Source organism: Somniosus microcephalus, chromosome 1 (assembly GCF_052327205.1).
Source record: "Somniosus microcephalus isolate GS21.2 chromosome 1, FLI_Smic_1.0, whole genome shotgun sequence".
Taxonomy (NCBI): Eukaryota; Metazoa; Chordata; class Chondrichthyes; order Squaliformes; family Somniosidae; genus Somniosus; species Somniosus microcephalus.
In genome coordinates this window covers 386405322-386428103 of record NC_140987.1, presented here as the reverse complement: position 1 = coordinate 386428103, position 22782 = coordinate 386405322, and the positions used below count along the sequence as shown (strand labels likewise).

Sequence of the window (22782 nt, the reverse complement as noted above, 5' to 3'; positions counted from 1 at the left end):
CTGGATGCATTTCCTGCACACATGGTCATCAGGGACACTGGCAGCATCCCTGACTTCCCACATAGAGCAGGAGGAGCAGAGCACGGGTCTGAACTCTCCTGCCATGACTTACCCCTTTAATTTCTTTAAAAATTTATTCAATACCCCAGTTACAGGTATGCTCTAGGGCGCTTTATTTACCAACTATCCCCACTACACCACAGAATTCAAGCTTGTATTGAAAAAAGAGAAATACTCACCAACCAATCACCTACCTGCTCCCTGGTGACGTCACACACTGATTACTTTTTACCTCTCTCCCCGCTGCTGAGTTGGTATGCCTCGCCTCCGGTTTTTATACCGGTCTCACCACACTGCTCCCGACTGGTCTCGGGCCTCGCTGGTTGCCGGGTTTTCTCCCGAGCTCCTCCTCGCTGGTCCCGACTGGTCTCGGGCCTCTCCTCTCTCCGGTTTTTATACTGGTCTCACCACACTGCTCCCGACTGGTCTCGGGCCTCGCTGGTCGCCGGGTTTTCTCCCGAGCTCCTCCTCGCTGCTCCCGCTGGTCCCGACTGGTCTCTGGCCTCGCCTCTCTCCGGTTTTAATACCGGTCTCACCACACTGCTCCCGACTGGTCTCGGGCCTCGCTGGTCGCCGGGTTTTCTCCCGAGCTCCTCCTCGCTGCTCCCGCTGGTCCCGACTGGTCTCGGGCCTCGCCTCTCTCCGGTTTTTATACCGGTCTCACCACACTGCACTCAACCCAATGCCAACCTTGGCTGAATATCCATTTGAAATTAATATAAAGAGTCTCTTTTAATTGGCTACTTGTTGGTTGTAGAGTCACAGTGTAATCAATAGGAAAGTTTCCACTGCCAGTTAAGGCATGCTCCTCCTTTAAGTACAGTTATAAGGTGTTACACAAGAATCAATTTTATGTCCATAAATCTAGTGAAGGAAATATTGGAGTATATCTGCAGGTTGCTGAGAGTGAGTGAGTCCACTGTCTGTGTGCTGGCTGGAAGAGCAGCTGATTTTGTGATCCTGATGTCCAGCCGCTCACCATCATGGCAGGGAGGTAGTGAGGGGCATGCACGAGACTGATGGTTATAACAAGGAGACGTGACTCCAGTATTCCGTCTCCACTAAGCCTGATATCCAGGCTTTCCCCCCTTCTGCCCACAGGTAACAAGAGGCGCCCTGTCTCCACTGCACATTGGAGCGGGACCGTGTGTGTTATTGGCACACATGTCAAAGCTGACCCCCCCCCCCCCCCCGTCTGCAGATGATGTCGCTAAAGCCCGTCTTGTAATTGAAGAAGAGGAGGGGACCATGGATGGATCCTTGGAGGAATCTGGGGATGATAGTGTGGGGACTGGAAGAGAAGCCAGTGCTAGAGATGCCCTGGCTATGAATGGATTGGTAAAAGTGGATCCAAGCAAGGGAAGTCCCACTGAGTTGGACACTAGAGGAGAAGCATTTGAGGAGGATTGTCTGAAGGCTGCAGGGAGGTTGAGGAGGAATAAAAGTCCTGAAATCCAATGTAATAAAAAGGAATTAAATTCAGACACTTTAAAGCAGTGGCCTTGATCAAAGACCTAAATTCCGGGCTGTTTTTCAGTTGCATTTCATTTTTTTATTGAGGTGTCAGCTTTTGTTGTCTGTTGGCTTTTCTGAATTCTGTGGGTTAGCAGGTATGACACCCTGGGGCAGCAGCATTAACAATAGAGCAAAATATTCCTGGGCACTTCAGAGGGACAGACATAGGGGGCGATTTTCCCACTGGAGGTGAGATGGAGGTGGCTTTCAGTTTTGGGTGGGTTTGAAACTCGCCTCCACTGATAGGTTTCAAAAATTTGCGATTTTTCCTCTGATTGGCCACTTGATTTCAGAGGCGTGGGATGCCCTTGCTCAATTAGTGCTTTGGGACTGAAACTCGCCTCTGTTGACCGCACTTTTCCAGTCTGATTTTATGGCTTCTTGCTCCCTTGGCTCATTCCACAGCATTTCTGCGTCTCCTGCACCACCTCCAACATTTTTTGAGAAACCACTATGTCCAATTCCAAGGCAAGGGCCTACCCAAGGCTCTCGGATGAGGCGCTGCAAATGTTGTTTGAGGGGTTGACAGCTAGCATGGAGGTGCTCTTCCACTCATCTCGGAGGAAGAGGCCTGCCAAAGAAACCAAGGCTGTGTGGGTACAACTGGCAAGGGATATAACCTCCAGATCTGTGTGCAGATTGGGAGACTGTTTCTGTGTATAGATGAAATGCCATCCCTGTTGGAAAGCATTAAAATGATTTGAAGTCAAAATGTTGGCGTTATGCTCTCTGTTCATTCGCCTTAGGCAACTGCACATTGCGGGCACCGCCACACTTGCGTTGTCAGGTTGGTGGCTAGAGTGAAAGGAGGCCAGAGAGTCATGTCCATTGTCAATGATGTCCTAGGATGGAGCCAAGGACATGTGCCAACTTGGGAAACCTATGCAAATCTGGCCATTATAAGTTTATCCCTTGCATCCCGGGCAGCCATGTGCTCGCGTGCTGCCGCTGGTCGATACACTGGCACTCTGACCTCCTCCTCCTCCTCATCTGAGGTCCATGCAGAAAGAAACTGAATGGTTCCCATGCTGCTTGTAGATGCCTCCTTTGGGGAAGCGCTCATTGCAAGTGGGGAGAGGGTCTTCCAAGGAAGTCCCACAGTTGATGGAGTCAAGCTGCAGCACCTCCGACTTCGGAAGGCCTTCTAAAAGATCTGAGACCTTTTAAAGCCAAGGTCTGGCACCTGCAAGTAATCCTTCCTGCAATATACGATGTCTTGTTGGACCTGCAGTAGTGAGGCCACCCACGAGCCAACCCGCCAGGTTTACCTAGTGTGGTTTAGGAGATGCGTGAATCACGCGGAAAAGCTGGAAAAATCACGAGGGCCTCTCAAAATAGGCTTAGAGAGGCCCTTAACTAGCATTTTAGGATGTTAAATAGTGCAATGGCCAGCTGGAGGCGGGAGCGTTTCCCGACCTCCAAAACTGGCACTGGCAAAAATCCCGCAGAGGCAGGTTGGAGGCGTCTTCCAAACCCGACCTCTCTGAATCTGATTTTCCCGCCTCCTCCGACGTCAGAAAATCGCCCCCATAGAGTAGGAACTGGGAGCAGGTATGGGTGGGTGGCCATAAGCCTGTCCAAAGAATTTGTCAGGATATTTTTTCAAAGGAGAGTAGAGATGAAACGAGGCAGAGTAGTCCGGATTCGGAGACTTGAGGTTGCAGCAGTAGTGTGTGAGGCCAGGGAGGGATTGTTAAACGAGGATCAGGAATTTGAAACCTATTGGTGAGCATAGCTGCGTGTAGGTTAGGCTGCAGACGGTGGTGTTTGGAGTGAGTTGGCCTTTATGTGGAGTGGAGTCGGGACGCAGACAGGGAGAGCATTGGAGAAACCAAGTCTGGAGCTGATGGGAATGTAATTGAGGGGTGTACAGTCAGTGGGGATGAGATTGAGACGGAGAAAAGTGATGTTTTGGAGCTAGAAATAGGTGGTCTTGGTGATGGAGTGTAGGTGAGGTTATTCTAAAATGATCCTTCATATGTCTTGATTCAGTTGCTGTGGTAACCGGTCCGATCAGTGGATGAAGCACGTAGCCTCGGCAAATGACTGTGTTGTTCGAACACCATGGTCTCAGCACTCTATAATCAAGTTGATGTTTCTTTTCCCTCCATACTTAGTCCACTCACGAAAGTGAAGCTCATCAATGAGCTAAATGCAAGAGAGGCAGAGCTGGGTGTTCAAGATAAAGTGTCCTGGCACTCGGAGTACAGGGACAGTGCCTGGATCTTTCTGGGTAAGTGACACCTTTTCCAGGCTCCAGGTTGTCATTGTTTTGGTGGGGCACAATAATTTGTGGCCCATAGTGTCTGCTTGTTTAAAATCTAAATGCAATTGAATTTATTTTCTTTGATATGGTCAAACCTCAGATGTATCAAAATGTATTTCCAAATTCCAGAGTTAAGTGGGAAGATCTAAAGCAGATTTTCTATGTAGGAAAATGAATAGAAAGAAGGAGATGGTGTGGGGCTGGGTTACTCATAGAAACATCGAAGACAGGAGCAGGAGTAGGCCATTCGGCCCCTCGAGCCTGTTCTGCCATTTAATGAGATCATGGCTGATCATCCAAACTCAGTACCCTGTCCCTGCTTTCTCCCCATATCCCTTGATCCCTTTAGCCTTAAGAAATATATCCAACTCCTTCTTGAATATATTTAATGAATTGGCCTCAACTGCCTTCTGTGGTAGAGAATTCCACAGGTTCACCACTCTCTGGTGAAGAAATTCCTCCTCATCTCTGTCCTAAATGGCCTACCCCTTATCATTAGACTGTGACCCCTGGTTCTGGACTCCCCCGCCATCGGGAACATCCTTCCTGCACCTAGTCTGTCCAGTCCTGCCAGAATTTTATAAGTTTCAATGAGATCCCCTCTCATTCTTCTAAACTCCAGCGAGTATAAGCCCAATCTCTCCTCATACGTCATTCCTGCCATCCCAGGTATCAGTCTGGTGAATCTTTGCTGCACTCCCTCCATGACAAGAACATCCTTCCTCAGATAAGGTGACCAAAACTGCACACAATACTCAAGGTGTGGTCTCACACAAGGCCCTGTACAACTGCAGCAAGACATCCTTGTTCCTGTACTCAAATCATCTCGCTACGAAGGCCAACATACCATTTGCCTTCTTAACCGCCTGCTGCACCTGCATGCTTACCTTCAGCGACTGGGGCACAAGGACACCCAGGTCTCGTTGCACTTCCCCTTCTCCCAATCTATTACCGTTCAGATAATCTGCCTTCCTGTTTTTGCCACCAAAGTGGATAACCTCGCATTTATCCACGTTATACTGCATCTGCCCAATCACCCAACCTGTCCAAATCGTACTGTAGTTTCTCGGCATCCTCCTCACAACACACACGCCCACTCAGCTTTGTGTCGTCTACAAACTTGGAGATATTACATCTAGTTCCCTCATCTAGATCATCATTAATATATATTGTGAATAGCTGGGGTCCAAGCACCGTTCCCTGCGGTACCCCACTAGTCACTGCCTGCCACTCGGAAAAAGAGCCATTTATTCCAACTCTTTGCTACCTGTCTGCCAGCCAATTCTCTATCCAAGTCAGTACCTTGCCCCCAATCCCATGTGCTTTAACTTTACACACTAATCTCTTATGCGGGACCTTATCGAAAGCCTTCTGAAAGTGCAGATGCACCACATCCACTGATTCTCCCTTATCTATTCTACCAGTTACATCCTCAAAAAATTCCAGTAGATTAGTCACGCATTATTTACCTTTTGTAAATCCATGTTGACTTTGTCCGATCCTGTCACTGTTTTCCAAGTGCTCTGCTATTACATCTTTTATAATGGACTCTAGCATTTTCCCCACTACCGATGTCAGGCTTACCGGTCTGTAATTCCCTGTTTTCTCTCTACCACCTTTTTTAAATAGTGGGGTAACATTAGCTACCCTCCAATCCATGGGAACTGTTCCAGAGTCTATAGAATACTCTCTATCTTTCCTTGCGGACCACAATTTTGGAAGGGTTTCCCCTGAAGCTCTGTCTCCGGCACGTTCCAACACACTGTACCCCTGAGAAGAGGTCTGTCTGTGGCTATAATTCCCTCACAATCAGCTCCTAATTTCATATGTGCCACCCTGGCAGTTCTAAATGGTCACTTCCTGGCAAGAAGGGGGAGGGTACTAAATGTCTCTGTGAACTAAACTAGATTATTTTTGACGTCTTCAACCACAGTTCTTTCTCTGCTGAAAGCAACCTGCCCCTCTGGCCATGCCTAATCAAAAGCTAAGGCACAAACAGCCTTTCTAATATCCCACAGTCAAAAGACCTTCAGTAATTTGACCTGTCAATCTGTCCCGCCCCAAGACTGGAATGCTTCCATTCTATCCCGGGTATTGAAAGGCTTCAACCCTTATTGTATCAAATGGAATTGGCTGGGTCATGGGTTGACCTCTGCTTACTACAGGGGACCCCTTTAAGATGATTTAACAGGAGGCGTCTCCTTGTAAAGACTTGCTGCCAACAATTGTAAACTAGGTGAAAGGAGAGCTTTTACTGTAACACATTGTTGGTGCTTATCAATTAGGAAATGTCTTGTAGGATAAACAGTCAAAAAGTGTTTTTAAAATCTTTGCTTCCTCGAACACTTGTTTGTTTATTGTCCCTCGCTGGACCTGGCTTTTGGTATCCGATATTTAAACACAGAGCAATCTTGTGTTTTTAAGAGTCTGAATATTAAAAAATGAAGTTTTAACCCCCATCCTATCCGATAGGTTTCACTCCTAGTTTTTCCTACATGTAGGTTAGGAATAATGCTGAATTCCAGCTCTGGTGAGGCAGTGAAGGACTGCCAACAGTGGCCTGCCACTTTCTTTTTCCCCTCTCCACTGCCACCTGCTAGCCCATGCCTTCCTTGTACAGGAAACTTTGTGATATCTGGCACCGACGGGACTGAGCTGTTGCCGATCTATCAAAACTGCCGGACATACAAAGTTAATGTTGAAGCATACGGAGGTTTTCCTCTCCGTATCTGACAACAAACACTGTTGCTTAGCAACAGCTTGTAAACAGTCGGCCCGTACCTTGGAAGCGTCTCTGTAGCTTAGCAACAGCTTCAGAGAGACTTTCCAGAGCCCGATTTCTGCCGGTAGATCAAGGTTTCCGGACATACAACCTCCGGATAAACCAAAGTTTCCTGTACAGTGCCACTTTCCTGGCCACCCACCTTGCTGCCTGGCTGTTCACTGGCCTAGTTACACTGCTGCCTCTCCTCTAACAACTTGCAAACAAAAGTCAAGATAGAGTCAGGTGGGAAGAGTGAGAAAACAAGAGCTATTTAATGAGCAGGGATGGGGGCTGCTATTGTTTCACCCATTCCCTGTGCAGATCGGCGCTGTCTTTCTTGGGCATCAGGGTTTCAGTGAAGGTGACATCCTGAAGTGGGATAAGGTGCAGACTGGGCTTAGTGATATTGTGACGCGGCACAGATCGGGCTCCCGCTGTCAGTACTTGCTACTCGGACTTGAGGCTGAGAGATTTCACGACTGGGCTAATGAAATCCGAGCCATTGGCAGGTGTGTTGGTGAGCTGCTTACTGAGTGAACGAGTGTCAGTATCAATATTCACCTGGACTGCTTGAGGCACCCTGAGGAGGGGAAGGTACTGAAGGTTGGGACATTTTAATTTCTCTTTAATATTCCATTAAAAATTTCTTTAGCTCTGTGGTTATTGCTTTAAGTGAAAACTGTTAGTTGTGCTTTTTCCTGGGAGATGGGTATAAGGATTCGATTGCCAATAATGAACAAGAACATGTGATCACACAGCTAGATATTTGGTTACCAGGGCCATGTTTCAGGAGACACTGCTTCACCTTGTGCTGAAAATAATCACTGCACAATAGGTCACTGAGTTTCTCTCTTCACTCCCACGCACATGATACGGCTCCTAGTTAGATACTTACAGAATGTTTTTGATGTCCTTATGTAATGAGAGTTTGGATTAAGTAATCAAATGGTTGAACAGCATGCATTTCTATTGGAAAATATGTGTAACCGTCAACCCCAGATTTTATACTACAGGAAACTTTCTGGTATCCGGCACTGACGAGACCGAGCTGGTGCCGTCCCATCAAAACTGCTGTAGAAACCAGCGCTAATGTTAAAACATACGGAGCTTCTGAGCTCCGTGTGAAGCAACAAACCCTGTTGCAACAGCTTCAAAACAGCCGGCGTAGCTTGCAAGCGTCTCTGTAGCTAAGCAACAGCTTCAGCTAGACCTTGCAGAGCCACGACTGCAGAAAAAAAGCAACGAAAAGAAAAAAAACTTATCTGAACCGACTCCTGAATTTTGCCGGTGGATAGCGCTTTCTGGACATTTAACCTCCGGATAAACGAAAGTTTCCTGTACTTGAGGCTAGTGTGGTACTGACTGTCCAGGCTCCTGGTGCTTGGTAGTGCTGACATCAGCAGTAAGGGTTTGATTTTGTCTGTAAATACACTCTGTTTTCTTGTTCCTAGGTGGCTTGCCCTACGAATTAACTGAAGGAGACATTATCTGTGTGTTTTCACAGTAAGTATTTTTTCCCCTTGCCAATTTTCACTCCTGGCTTCCCTCCCCCTCCTGAGGCTGTAGACATCATGTTAGCATGTAGTTCCACAGGAGTAGCCCCGCTTGGGTACCTCAACCAAGTGACCAGTATTCACGTCTGAGCCATGACAGTAACAGCAGACAATTCAATCATGGGAGCAGCACATCTAATCTCGATCCTGTCCTCACTTGACATTCACCCTTGTGCACTTACAGCAGGGTCTCTTGGATAGTGATTAGAAGTGGAAACTCTGGCTAATTTTTTCCCCTCTGACACAATGGTACTGAGACCAATTGTAGTAGCCCCTACTACTGCCTCGGCTGGGACCACCTAACGGCACACGCTGGAGATCAAACATGGATCCTTTGTGGTCTGTATGGCTTAGCTGGTCACTGAACAGACGCACTGCTGTTTGTGGGAGCTTGCTGTGCGCATATTGGCTGCCGTGCTTCCTACATCTCAAGTGACTACACTTCAAAAGTGCTTCGTTGGCTGTAAAGAGCTTTGGGTCGTGAAAGGCGCTATATAATTGCAAGTCTCTTTTTTTATTGTCCCAAAAGCAGCAGCATCACCAATGTGTGCTTGAATGGTTTAAATCATTTCAGTATTGGTGAAAATGATCTGGTTTTGTGCCAGTAGGTGGCACCATCTCACAGCTCCAGCACCAGCCTGCAGTTTGCTAACAATGTCTTGTATATTTATATATAATAGCAAAATACTGCGGATGCTGGAAATCCAAAATAACAACAGAAAATGCTGGAAAAACTCAGCAGGCCAGGCAGCATCCGTGGAGAGAAAAACAGAGTTAACGTTTCAGGTCGAAGATCTTTCGTTCTGACGAAAGGTCTTCGACCTGAAATGTTAACTCTGTTTCTCTCTCCATGGATGCTGCCTGGGCTGCTGAGTTTTTCCAGCCTTTTCTGTTTCTTGTATTTATATACTGTAGTGCATTTAAAAAGAAAAGAAATACTTACTTTTATGTAATGCCTTTCACGGCCACCGGATGTCCCAAAGCACTTTACAGCCAATGAAGTACTTTTTTTTGAATTGTAGTCACTGTTGTAATGTAGGAAACACGGCAGCCAGTTTGCACTCAACAAGCTCCCACAACCAGCAATGTGATAATGACCTGATAATCTGTTTTTGTTATGTTGATTGTGGGATAGATATTGGCCAGGACACTGGGGATAACTCCCCTGCTCTTCGAAATAATGCCATGGGATCTTTTACGTCCACCTGAGAGAGCAGATGGGGCCTCGGTTTAACGTCTCCTCCGAAAGACGGCACCTCCGACAGTGCAGCACTCCCTCAGCACTGCGCTGGAGAGTCAGCCTAGATTAATGTGCTCCAGTCCCTGGAGTGGGACTTGAACCCACAACCTTCTGACTCAGAGGCGAGTGTGCTGCCCACTGAGCCAAACACCTCAAGGCACTTCATAGAGAGAGCAGACATCGAGCAGATGTAGAAGAGCTAGGAGAGATGACTGAATGCACGGTCAAAAAGGTTTTAAAAGCAGGGAGAAAGGAGCAAGGCAAAGAGATTTAGAGAGGGAGATCCAGAGAAGGGCCAAGATGGCTGAATTATCTGGCACAGAAAGAAAAGCAGTGAGAGGGGCTGGGTTGCACAGAATGCCAGAGTCAGAGAACTTTAGGACTGGAAAAGTTTGTGTAGATGGTCAATGGTCTGTAGAGAGATTTGTAAACACGGACAAGAACTAAGTTTGTAGAGAGGCAGGGAGCCGGTGGAGATCAGCAAGGGAAAGGGTGATGGATGAGCAGGATTCAGTGTGGAACTGGATGTATGCAGTGTAAGTTGGAATGAGATGAAGTTTGTGTAGGGATGTACTGCTCATCTGATGTCACTTCCAGCAAGAATGTGCAGAAGTGGCGTCGGGTGGTGGAGAGCCAGAGTACCAGCTCTCTGCCCGATATTCCTCTCCTGCCCACCTCAGATCTGTCCAAAAGCAGTCAGAACGGCAGAGGAAAATCTGCCCCAAAGACTTTAAACGAGAGTTAGAAGAGGGGGATGTGTTCAAACAAAGAAAAGGTGCCAGGGAAGGAGGGGGAGAGACCCAGAAGGCATCTGGCAATGACAGCCATGCAACAGCTCCAGATCGTTTGGGCAGACGACATGCTGGACTGTGCAGCCGGGTGGGGTGGCCTCGGTGAATAGAACATTCACCATCCTTGAGCCAGGGGCCCATCAAGCCAAGTATGTTGACAGGTTCTTCCTGGATGGGATACTGGATGGGAAAGTCCTTGTTTGCATGGACATTCAGGAGAGTAATTCAGAGGCTAGGGAGAGGCTAACCCCTTGCGAGCAAGCTGAGAGGGAGATGAGGTGTTTACAGATGAGACTGCAGTGGAGGATCTGGCGAGGCGTAACCTCTGATAAAGCTGCTGTAAAAGAGAGGGGGGGAAATGCAGTAAACCATTAATCATCTTCTTGTGACAGGTATGGGGAGATTGTTAACATCAATCTAGTTCGCGACAAGAAGACTGGGAAATCAAAAGGCTTCTGCTTTATCTGTTATGAGGATCAGAGAAGCACCATTTTGGCTGTAGACAACTTTAATGGAATCAAGGTGGGTATGAAAATAGAGGGATCATATCCAGCTCTCTGAACATTAATAAACTTGCAGAATGGGCATATAATTGGCAAATGAAGTTCAACACATAAATGTGAGGTATTACATTTTGGTAGGAAGAATGGGGAAGTCACTTATCACTTGGAGGGTGCGAGTCTAGGTGAGGTAGAAGAACAAAGGGATCTCCGAGTACAAATACACAAATCACTAAAAGTTGCAACACAGGTTAACAAGGCTATAAAAAAGGCAAACCAAGCACTAGCATTTATTTCTGGAGGTATAGAATTGAAAAGTAGGCAAGTTATGCTAAACCTGTATCGAACCTTGGTTAGACTACACTTGGAGTACTGTGTACAGTTCTGGTTGCCATATTATAAAAAAGATATAGAGGCACTGGAGAGGGTGCAGAGAAGAATTACAAAGATGATACCAGAAATGCGAGGTTATTCCTATCAGGAAAGGATGAACAGGCTGGGTCTCTTTTCTCTTCAAAAAAAAAAGGCTGAGGGGTGACCTAATAGTGGCCTTTAAAAGTTTGAAAATTTTTGATAGAGTGGATACAAAGAGAATGTTTCCACTTGTGGGGCAGAGCATAACTAGAGGCCATCAATGTAAGATAGTCACCAAGAAATCCAATAGGGAATTCAGAAGAAACTTCTTTACCCAGAGAGTGGTGAGACTGTGGAACTCGCTACCACAGGGAGTGGTTGAAGTGAATCGTATAGATGCATTTAAGGGGAGGCTAGACAAGCATATGAGGGAAAAGGGTTTAGAGGGATATGCTGATAGATTTAGATGAGGAAAGACAGGAGGAGGCTCGTGTGGAGCATAAACGCCGGCATGGACTGGTTGGGCCGAATGGCCTGTTTCTGTGCCATATAGCCTATGTAATGTAATCCTATACAGGTAGACTATCCTTTATCCGAAAACCTCGGGACCAGCCGTGTTTCGGTTTTCGGAAAATTTCGGATTTCGGAAGGTATTTTATAAGACTGGGAAATTTGTCGGGGGTGGGTCGGCGGGGGTCGGGGTCCGCGGGGGTCGGGGTCGGCGGGGGGGTCGGTGGGGGTCCGCGGGGGGGTCCGTCGGGGTCGGGGGGGTCGGGGTCGGCGGGGGGGTCCGGCGGGGTCGGCGGGGGGGGTCCGGCGGGGGGGTCGGTGGGGGTCCGCGGGGGGTCGGGGTCCGCGGGGGGGTCCGTCGGGGTCGGGGGGGGGGTCCGCGGGGGGTCGGGGTCCGCGGGGAGTCGTGCGCACGACTTACGCTGATCCTCTGCTCAGCGTAAGTCGTCGGGGTCTGCGGGGGTCGGGGTCCGCGGGGGGTCGTGCGCACGACTTACGCTGACCCTCTGCTCAGCGTAAGTCGTGCGCCACTCTGGTCATGTCGTGCGCACGACTTACGCTGAACGAAAAAACCTTCGGTTTTTAGAGGGTTTCGGTTTTCGGAAGTTCGGATAAAAGGTAGTCTACCTGTATATGTAATATATGAATCCTAGGTGTCATATCTGGCCTCTTCCAGGTGGCCCATTTGCAAAGGCAGTCATGACCTGTCCTGTGTTTACTGTGTAGTGTGAGCGCGGCTCTTTAAAATTTGCACCAAAAATACAGTAAAATAATGAACATGAAGTATTTTTTAAGCTTATGTTAATTAATAGAAAAGAAAGCAACTAATCTACAGATTTGTGAAGCTCATGAGATATCGCTAGCCAGTTTAAGTTCAATTCCTGGAACACATTGTTCCCATCAAGCAGAGGCTGCACTGACCCCTACAAAGGAGAAGCAAAATGAGAGGACAACTGTACTAGGGGCAGTCTGTGACACCTCCTGGCAATTTGCTATGAGGGAAGGACACTTGCTGCAGCCTAGGAGATGATGTGCCTGCTTTCTAGGCAGTAGAGATGTCAAGATAAGTCAGACTGAAAATTGGGGTAAATCACAAGATGAAAACATTTTGGAAGTAGTCTATATATAAAAAAGGCCCATGTTGTTCTGTGCACAATAATGTTAATTGCAATAAATACATTCCAGCTTGTTCAAATGACATTCAATCAGTCAGTAATTTGCCTGATTTAATCAATGTAAAAGTCAGAAAGCAATCCATGTCTGTTTTTCTTGTAACAGTGTCTCAGAGAACATAAGATATATGGTACAAAAAAACACCATGTTTGCCCGTTCCTGCGATTGATCATATAGCTTTTTAGACATGGATTCTACCTGACTTATTTAAGACCCCCCCCCCCCCCCCCCGCTTAAAATTATTCTTTGCCCATAATTCTAGAAGGCATTAACTCATTCTGGCAACAGTTCCGTGATCAGCGGGCATTTTCTGGTACCTTGCCCAAGTGACCATTGTACACATGTGAATCTTGCAGCATATATGGATGTGGGAGCCTTATAACTATGCCTGACCCTATCTTCACACACATGCACTTCCAGCAGTGGTCCCCTGGATACGTGATCTGGAGTGAACGCTGGTTGAGGCCAATTATAGCTCCTCTGCTGCCACTCCAATCAGGTAACTCGTCACAGACCAGGGATTAAATCTGGCACCTTCTCGTACTGTAGAGCTCAGCTACTCACTTGGCCATTAATGAAACATAGAAGATAGGAGCAGGAGTAGGCCATTTGGCCCCTCGAGCCTGCTCCGCCATTCAATGCGATCATTGCTCATCATCCAAATTCAGTACCCAGTCCCTGCTTTCTCCCCATGCCCCTTGATCTCTTTAGCCTTAAGAAATATATCCAACTCCTTCTTGAATATATTTAATGAACTGGCCTCCACTGCCTTCTGTGGTAGAGAATTCCACAGGTTCACCACTCTCTGGGTGAACAAATTCTTCCTCATTTCTGTCCTAAATGGCCTACCCTTTATCCTTAGATTGTGTCCCCTGGTTCTGGACTCCCCGACCATTGGGAACATCCTTCCTGCATCTAGTCTGTCCAGTCCTGTCAGAATTTTATAAGTTTCAATGAGATCACCTCTCATTCTTCTAAACTCCAGCGAGTACAAGCCCAGTTGACCCAATCTCTCCTCGTACATCATTCCTGCCATCCCAGGTATCAGCCTGGTGAATCTTCGCTGAACTCCTTCCATGGCAAGAACATCCTTCCTCAGATAAGGTGACCAAAACTGCACACAATACTCAAGATGTGGTCTCACCAAGGCCCTGTACAACTGCAGCAAGACATCCTTGTCCCTGTACTCAAACCCCCTCGTTACGAAGGCCAACATACCATTTGCCTTCTTAACCGCCTGCTGCACCTGCATGCTTACCTTCAGCGACTGGTGCACAAGGACACACAGGTCTCGTTGCACTTCCCCTTCTCCCAATCTATTGCCATTTAGATAATCTGCCTTCTGGTTTTTGCCACCAAAGTGGATAACCTCACATTTATCCACGTTATATTGCATCTACCATGTTTCTGCCCAATCACCCAACATGTCCAAATCATCCTGGAGTTTCTCGACATCCTCCTCACAGCACACGCCCACCCAGCTTTGTGTCGTCTGCAAATTTGGAGATATTACATCTAGTTCCCTTGTCTAGATCATTAATATATATTGTGAATAGCTGGGGCCCAAGGACCGATCCCTGCGGTACCCCACTAGTCACTGCCTGCCACTCGGAAAAAGACCCGTTTATTCCAACTCTTTGCTTTCTGTCTGCGAGCCAGTTCTCTATCCAAGTCAATACCTTGCCCCCAATCCCATGTGCCCTAACTTTACACGCTAATCTCTTATGCGGGATCTTATTGAAGGCCTTCTGAAAGTCCAGATACACCACATCCACTGGTTCGCCCTTATCTATTTTACCAGTTACATCCTCAAAAAATTCCAATAGATTAGTCAAGCACGATTTACCTTTTGTGAATCCATGTTGACTTTGTCCGATCCTGTCACTGTTTTTCAAGTGCTCTGCTATTACATCTTTTATAATGGACTCCAGCATCTTCCCCACTACCGATGTCAGGCTTACCGGTCTGTAATTCCCCGTTTTCTCTCTGCCACCTTTTTTGAATAGTGGGGTAACATTAGCTACCCTCCAATCCATGGGTACTGTTCCAGATTCCATCGAATGTTGGAAGATGATCAGCAATGCATCTACTATTTCTAGGGCCACTTCCTTAAGTACCCTAGTGATGGGCCTTCAATAACCACAAAACTAGAAGTTATAGACTTAAACAAGTTGGCTTTTAATCACTAAGATCAGAGCTAACATCTCAACACGCCGACTGGTTCACAGGAATGAGTCATACAGACCCTGGGATCTTTATGTAAGAGAAGTCAGGGGCGGAGCCAAGACCTGGAACCTCCCAGGTTAGTCGGGAAAGAGGAAGTGAAACTATACACAGTGGGGGAGGGTAATATACATGAGTGCAAAACGAATACAGGATCAAGACAAACAGATTTCATTACATTCACCCCTTCTATAGATTTAGTCCATCGGGGTGATGTTTCTTAAAAGTTGGTATAAGTGAGTCTGTCAGGAGGTTTTGCAGTTCTCAGTGATCGGCGCAAAGCCGGTTGGGGTGCCTCTAGGGGAGTGGATTCTGGTTCCTCCGCTGTCCGGGCCTCCGCAGTGCCTTCCAGGTTATCTGCAGTGTCCTCCAGGTTAAAGTTGGGTATTGATACCTCTGGGCGTCCTGTCTCTTTGTAGTGTAGGTCTTCATCGGGTAGTCTCCCATCGTTCTCTCCGCTCCCCGAGGGAGCGAGGTCTTTTATGGAAACAGTGTCCTCTCGCCCGTCAGAGTATTCGATATGGGCGTACTGAGGGTTTGCATGGAGGAGCTGTACCTTTTCCACAAGGGGGTCCGTTTTATGGCCTCTCACGTGCTTCCGCAATAGTACTGTCCCCGGAGACGTCAGCCACGCGGGTAGAGATATGCCCGAGGTGGATTTCCGGGGGAAAACGAACATCTTTTCGTGAGGGGTAGCGTTAGTGGCAGTACATAACAGAGACCTTATGGAGTGGAGCACGTCTGGGAGGACTTCCTGCCAGCGGGAGGTCGGAAGGCCTTTTGACTTTAAGGCTAACGTGACCGCCTTCCAAACAGTAGCATTCTCCCTTTCCACTTGCCCATTACCCCGGGGGTTGTAGCTAGTGGTTCTGCTAGTGGCTATCCCCTTCGAGAGCAAGAACTGGCGCGGCTCGTCACTCATGAATGACGTCCCCCTATCGCTGTGTATGTAGTTCGGCATGCCAAACATGCAGAATAGATTACAGAGGCACTTGACTGTGGCACTGGTCATGTCTGGGCAGGGAATGGCAAAGGGGAAGCGGGAATATTCATCAATGATATTGAGGAAGTATACGTTACGGTCGGCAGAGGGAAGGGGTCCCTTGAAATCCAGACTTGGGCGCTCGAATGGCCGTGTGGCTTTGATAAGATGTGCACGGTCAGGCCTGTAGAAACGAGGCTTGCATTCCGCACAGATGCGGCAGGCTCTGGTCATTGCCCTGACCTCCTCGATGGAGTGGGGCAGATTGCGGGACTTTATAAAATGGTATAGTCGGGTGACCCCTGGGTGACAGGTCGTTGTGGAGACCCTGTAATTTGTCCGTATGAATGCTGGCACACATTCCCCGCAATAGGGCGTCTGGGGGTTCATTAAGGGCTCCCGGCCTGTACATAATATCATAGTCGAACGTGGATAGTTCGATCCTCCACCTGAGTATTTTGTCATTCTTGATTTTCCCCCTTTGTTATTAAACATGAAAGCCACCGACCGCTGGTCGGTGAGCAGGGTGAAACGTTTGCCGGCTAGGTAGTGTCTCCAGTGCCGCACTGCCTCCACTATAGCCTGTGCCTCCTTCTTGACAGAAGAGTGCCTGATTTCAGGTCCCTGAAGTGTTCGGGAGAAGGCCACAGGTCTCCCAGCCTGATTGAGGGTCGCAGCTAAGGCAAAGTCTGACGCATCGCTTTCGACTTGAAAGGGAATGCATTCGTCCACTGCACACACTGCAGCCCTTTCAATGTCCTGTTTAATACTGGTGAAAGCCTCCCGAGCTTCAGCTGATAGTGGGAAGGACGTCGATTTAATGAGGGGTCGGGCCTTATCAGAGTAAGTGGGCACCCATTGGGCATAATACGAAAAAAATCCCAGGCACCTTTTTAAAGCTTTGGGATTGTGTGGCAGGGGCAGTTCCTTTTAGGGGGCGTAATCGGTCAGGGTCCGGTCCAATTACCCCATCTTCCACCACACAGCCGAGGATACAGAGACGGGTTGTGTTGAAGACACATTTGTCTTCGTTGTAGGTTAGATTCAGCTTTAGGGCAGTTTTTAAAAATCTCGCAAGATTTAGATCGTGGTCTTGCTGGTTGTGCCCGCAGATAGTGACATTGTCCAGATAGGGGTAGGTAGCTTGTAGTTTATTCTCGTCAACCATGCGGTCCATCTCACGTTGGAAGACTGAGACCCCATTTGTTACTCCGAAGGGCACTCTGAGAAAATGGTAGAGGCGCCCGTTCGCCTCAAAGGCGGTGTATGGGCGGTCCTCCGTTCTAATGGGGAGCTGGTGATACACGGATTTGAGGTCGATAGTCGAGAAGACTCGGTATTGCGCAATCTGGTTGACAATTTCTGATATGCGGGGTAAAGGGTAGGCGTCCAGCTGGGTATAAATATTAACAGTCTGGCTGTAGTCAATTACCATCCGTTTCTTTTCGCTATTTTTAACTATGACTACTTGGGCACGCCACGGACTGGTACTGCATTCAATAATGCCTTCCCGCAGGAGTCTGTCCACTTCCGCCTTGATAAAGTGTCTGCCTTCCAGACTGTACCGTCTACTTTTGGTCGCTATGGGCCTACAGTTCGGAGCGAGATTAGCGAATAAAGAGGGCGGGCTGATTTTTAAGGTTGATAGGCCACAGACTGTGAGTGGCGGCTGGGACCCGCCATATGCTAGCGTGACACTTTCGTGGTGGCACTGGAAGTCCAGGCCCAAGATTATATTAACAGAGTTCTGGCATCACGAGGAGTTTAAAATCCTTGTAGTCCGTGCCTTTTACAGTCAGTGTTACCACACAGTAGCCCAACATGTCCGAAGTGTGGGGCTTAGCAGCCATAGCAATTCTGCTCCGTGTAGGGGTTACCGTTAATGAGTGCCGCCGTACCAGGCTAGGGTGGATAAAACTCTCGGTACTCCCACAGTCAATTAAACATTTCGTTAAATTCCCGTTTACCTGTATGTCCATCATGGATTTTGTCAACGGGTGTGGCCTGGATTGATCCACTGTGATCGAAGCCACTGTTGGGCCCTGGGCGGCCGTTGAGTCGGGAAAAGATGGCGGATCCCAAGATGGCGGCCCGCATGGCACGCACGAGGCGGTGACGGAGTTGGAAATCGGATTCCCCCTGCAGACTTTGCTAAAATGCCCCTTTTTCTTACATTTGAAGCATGTAGCGTCCTTCGCTGGGCATCGTTGTCTGGGGTGCTTGGCCTGGCCGCAGAAGTTGCATTTCAGGCCTCGAGACATTGCCGCTGTAGTAGGACTCCTGGGTGAACTTCTGTGTGGGGACTCCGGCGGCGTAGAGCTGGTTTGAGACCTGGATGGGGAAGATGGCTGATTCCAAGATGGCAGCCCCCTCGGCGCGCACGAGGCGGTGAGGGCCACATGGCCGGAAGAATAAGAGTCAAGAGTTTCTCTGGGCCACGTCCAGCGATCGCGCAGTGGCCACTGCCTTTTTTAAGTCGAGGACCTCCTTCTCCAGCAGTCTCTGCCGGATATAATTCGATTTGAGGCCCGTGATGAAGGAATCACGGACCAATTCGTCAGAGTACACGTTGGCCGTCACGGCCTTGCAGTTACAGTCCCGGACCAGGTCCTTTAGGCCCTGTAAGAAATCGTCCATTGATTCCTCTGGTCGCTGCCTGCGTGTAGCCAGCAGATGTCTGGCGTACACTTCGTTTACCGGCCTCTGGTATTGGGCCTTCAGGATAGTGATGGCCTCCGTGTAAGAGGTGGCGTCCCGGATGAACGAATAAATCCGATGACTTGCGCGAGTAGTCAGTAGACTCAGTTTATCTACCTCGCTAGCGGATGAGGCCCCCGCGAAGAGTTCGAAGCATTTGAGCCAGTGTCCAAATTGATTTGATGCTTCAGCAGAATGTGGATCCAAGTCCAGACGCTCTGGTTTTAGGAGTCGATCCATCCTAGTATTCTTTAGTGATTAAAATTGATGGGCCTTCAATAACCACAAAACTAGAAGTTATAGACTTATACAAGTTGGCTTTTAATCACTATGATCAGAGCTAACATCTCAACACGCCGACTGGTTCACAGGAATGAGTCATACAGATCCTGGGATCTTTATGTAAGAGAAGTCCGGGGCGGAGCCAAGAGCCAAGACCTGGAACCTCCCAGGTTAGTCGGGAAAGAGGAAGTGAAACTATACACAGTGGGGGAGGGTAATATACATGAGTGCAAAACGAATACAGGATCAAGACAAACAGATTTCATTACACCTAGGATGTAGATTATCAGGCCCTGGGGATTTATCGGCCTTCAATCCCATCAATTTCCCTAACACCGTTTCCGTACAAATACTGATTTCTTTCAGTTCCTCCCTTTCATCAGACCCTATGTTCCCCAGAATCTCTGGGAGGTTATTTGTGTCCTCCTTTGTGAAGACAGAACCAAAATATGTATTTAGTTGGTCTGCCATTTCTTTGTTCCCCATTATAAATTCCCCTGATTCTGACTGCAAGGGACCTACGCTTGACTTCACCAATCTTTTTCTCTTCACAATATCTATAAAAGCTTTTACAGTCAGTTTTTATGTTCCCTGCAAGCTTACTCTCATGTTCTATTTTCCCCTTCTTAATTAATCCCTTTGTCCTCCTTTGTTGAATCCTAAACTGCTCCCAATCCTCAGGATTATTGCTTTTTCTGGCCAATTTATATGTCCTCTCCTTGGATCTTATGCTATCCCTAATTTCCCTTGTTAGCATGGTTGAGTCACCTTTTTTGTTTTATTTTGATGCCAAACTGGGATGATCATTTTCTGTAGTTCATCCATGCGGTCTTTGAATGTTTGCCATTGCCTATCCACCGTCAACCCTTTGAGTGACATTCCCCAATCAATCCTACCCAACTCGCGCCTCAGACCATCGTAGTTTCCTTTATTTAAATTTAGGACCCTAGTCTCTGAGTCAACTACTTTATTCTCCATCTTAATGAAGAATTCGATCATATTATGATCGCTCCGACCCAAGGGGCCTCGTACAACAAGATTGCTAATTAATCCTTTCTCGTTACATAATACCCAGTCTAAGATGGCCTGATCTCTGGTTGGTTCCTCAACATATTGGTCCAGGAAACCATCCCGTAAACACTCCAGGAATTCCTCCTCCACAGTATTATTACCAATTTGGTTAGCCCAATCGATGTGTAGCTTAAAGTCACCCATGATGACTGCTCTGCCCTTATTGCACGCTTCTTTAATTTCCCTTTTAATGCCATCCCCAACCTCCGCCTTACTGTTTGGAGGTCTATATACCACTCCCACTAAGGTTTTCTGCCCCTTGGTATTTCTCAATTCTACCCATACAGATTCCACATCATCAGAGCTAATATCCTTCCTTACAATTGTGTTAATCCCTTCTTTAACCAGCAATGCTACCCCACCTCCCTTTCCTTTTTGCCTATCTTTCCTGAATATCAAATACCCCTGGTTGTTGAGTTCCCAGCCTGAAGCCATTTAATCATTTCTGAGCGAGGTGGCTAATTGATTTTTGAAAGTTCTGTTAATTGATTGATTAGAATTTCAACTGCAGATCCAACATTCTTAGGGCTAGAAATTCAGTTGGTTGCGCCAGCCGTTAGCGCCTTCGGAGGAGTAGATGTCGAGCGCTAGGCGGCTAGCGCCCAGGCGCTGCGCGATCTGCGCTTCGCCCCAACTTCAGTAGAGATTTAGCGCCGGCGCAAAGTCTTTGCGCGCGCGCAGATGATGACGTAATTTCCTCGTGCAACACCCTTTGTGCGCTCCAATCCGGAACTTGAGTCGCGCCGCCCCATTGTGCGCCTGGCGCCCCTAGCGACTGTTGAGTGGAACGGTGCTCGGGCGCGGGGGGCGCAAATTAAAGGGCACTCCTCCTGCAGTAGAAACGGCAGCCATGTTGCAACACTCCTTCTTTGTGAGAGACGGATCTTGAGGAGGGAGGAGGAGGAGTCAATCAGCGGCTCGCCGCACCTGCCCTGCGCCCAACATCCGGGGCTTTGCCCCAGCCTGCCGGCTTAGCACCTAATTGTCGTGCATCGCCTGTTTTAGCGCAGCTGCAACCTCTTGGGGCGATGCCACTGAATATCGGCGAAGGGGGCGCGACTGTGCGCCGGGCGCAAACTTTAGCGGCCGCCCGACTTTACCGCCCCAAAAGTGGCTATACTGAATTTCTAGCCCTTAGTGTTTTAACTTTTCAAAAATTGTGAGTATATAAATAATCTGGGATCAAATGTCCAATAGAATTTGAGGCTCCTGTATCACTGCTGGCCTGGTGTGCAGCTGCAGAGAAATGTGACTTGTAATGGGGCAGCAGTGCCACCAACAGGACACTAGTGCTACTGCAGCTGTTTACATTTTTAATGTTTAGATTTTACGACCTTATTGCAAGTTTTTTAAATGAAATTTAAGTCACTGTAGTAATGGACTGATTTTAAAAAAACGATTAGTACCAAATTTCAGCTTTAACTAGTAAAGGCAGGTAAACATTTGTATTTTTTAGTTTCTAAAATATATTGAGGGTTTCAAATCCTTTGTAGTGAAGGAGGCAGCATCTGTTCACTGACGATGCCACTGTGACTACATCCAGTACAAATCAACAAGTACTTCTGTGAGCATATTCCAGTAATCCTACAACAGGATCCTACTCTTAGACCAGATACAAGAAAAAGCTTGGCGTGCAATAGGCAATCCTTTCTTCTCTACTTTCAGCCTCCCCCTTCATCGCACCCCTTGTCCCTCTCTATTTTGTTGATGCTGCTGTGGCCATGCGCCTCTGAACTTTCCTTTCTTGTTCCTCGTAAGCTCCAAATACAACATCCGACATGCTCTTCATGCTCCCACTGTTAGAATCAGGACTCATTGTACCATCTTTTTCTCATTCATCTTTTCCCTGGGCTTCAGGACTGTGAAACTCCGTATCTCCCTCAGTCTTTCTTTCCTCCTACAATCTACAGGCTTCCAAAACCCAAGCTTGATAACATCTACTCACTACTTCTTGAATTGCCCCGTCTCTCCTTTTTCATCAAGGTTACTCATTGAAAAACAACTGTTAATTGCCTGTTTGCAATGAAGTATTGCAATGTTGCCCTTAGTGCAGATTTTAGTTTATGCAAGTTATTTTCAGTCCAACGCAGCAAAACAATAGGAACACAAAGGAAAATAGGACTCGCTGAAAACAACAGAGGATTTCCTGGTTTGTTTTGCTTAGTACCTCATCGGGTGAGCCATGAGGGGAGTTCATGTTGAAATTTATATTGAAGAAACCACATTCATTGTGTGTTCATATCTGCTGCAGTTGTTAGTGTGCACCGAGTGTGAGGTTCTAGATCAGTCAATCATGTGGAATACTTAATATGCTAACTAATGAAAGAATGGGATGAGGTAGCTAGAAGCAGACTGTTTTCCAGTAGTTGAGGAACAAGGGGCCTTAGAGACTTGAAGGTTTATAGGAACAGGGCGGGTAAATATGGTTAGAACTATCTGCTCGATATGGACTGGTTAGGCTGAATGGCCCGTTTGCGTGTTGTAACTTCTATGTATCTCCACCTTAGATTAAGGGACGGACAATCCGTGTAGACCATGTGGCCAATTATCGCCCTCCAAAGGACGGAGATGATATCGATGATGTGACAAAAACACTGAGGGAGGAAGGCTGTGCACCAAGAGCACCTCCCCCAGCACCAGTTTCCTCAGAATCCTCTGGAGAGGATGTTACCGAGGTGGCAGCTAAGAAACGGAAGAAAGGTACATGAAGTGAAATGTATGGGTTAACTGATTTTTTGGGGGATGTGATTTTTGTCAAAATTTTGTTTGGGTTTGGGCAGATTAGATGATAGAGTTTATGG

The 22782-nt window shown here is 47.6% G+C and overlaps 1 protein-coding gene across 1 annotated transcript in view; it reads left to right on the top strand.

Annotated features, from left to right (window-relative positions):
- Positions 1–22782, top strand: part of rbmx2 (RNA binding motif protein X-linked 2) — a 33061-nt gene that overhangs the window by 5397 nt on the left and 4882 nt on the right. Inside the window, exons 2-5 of the mRNA XM_085997061.1 lie at positions 3693–3808; positions 8057–8108; positions 10582–10711; positions 22489–22681. Of these exons, the coding sequence (XP_085853187.1) occupies positions 3693–3808; positions 8057–8108; positions 10582–10711; positions 22489–22681 (491 nt within the window). The remainder of the gene's footprint in view (positions 1–3692; positions 3809–8056; positions 8109–10581; positions 10712–22488; positions 22682–22782) is intronic.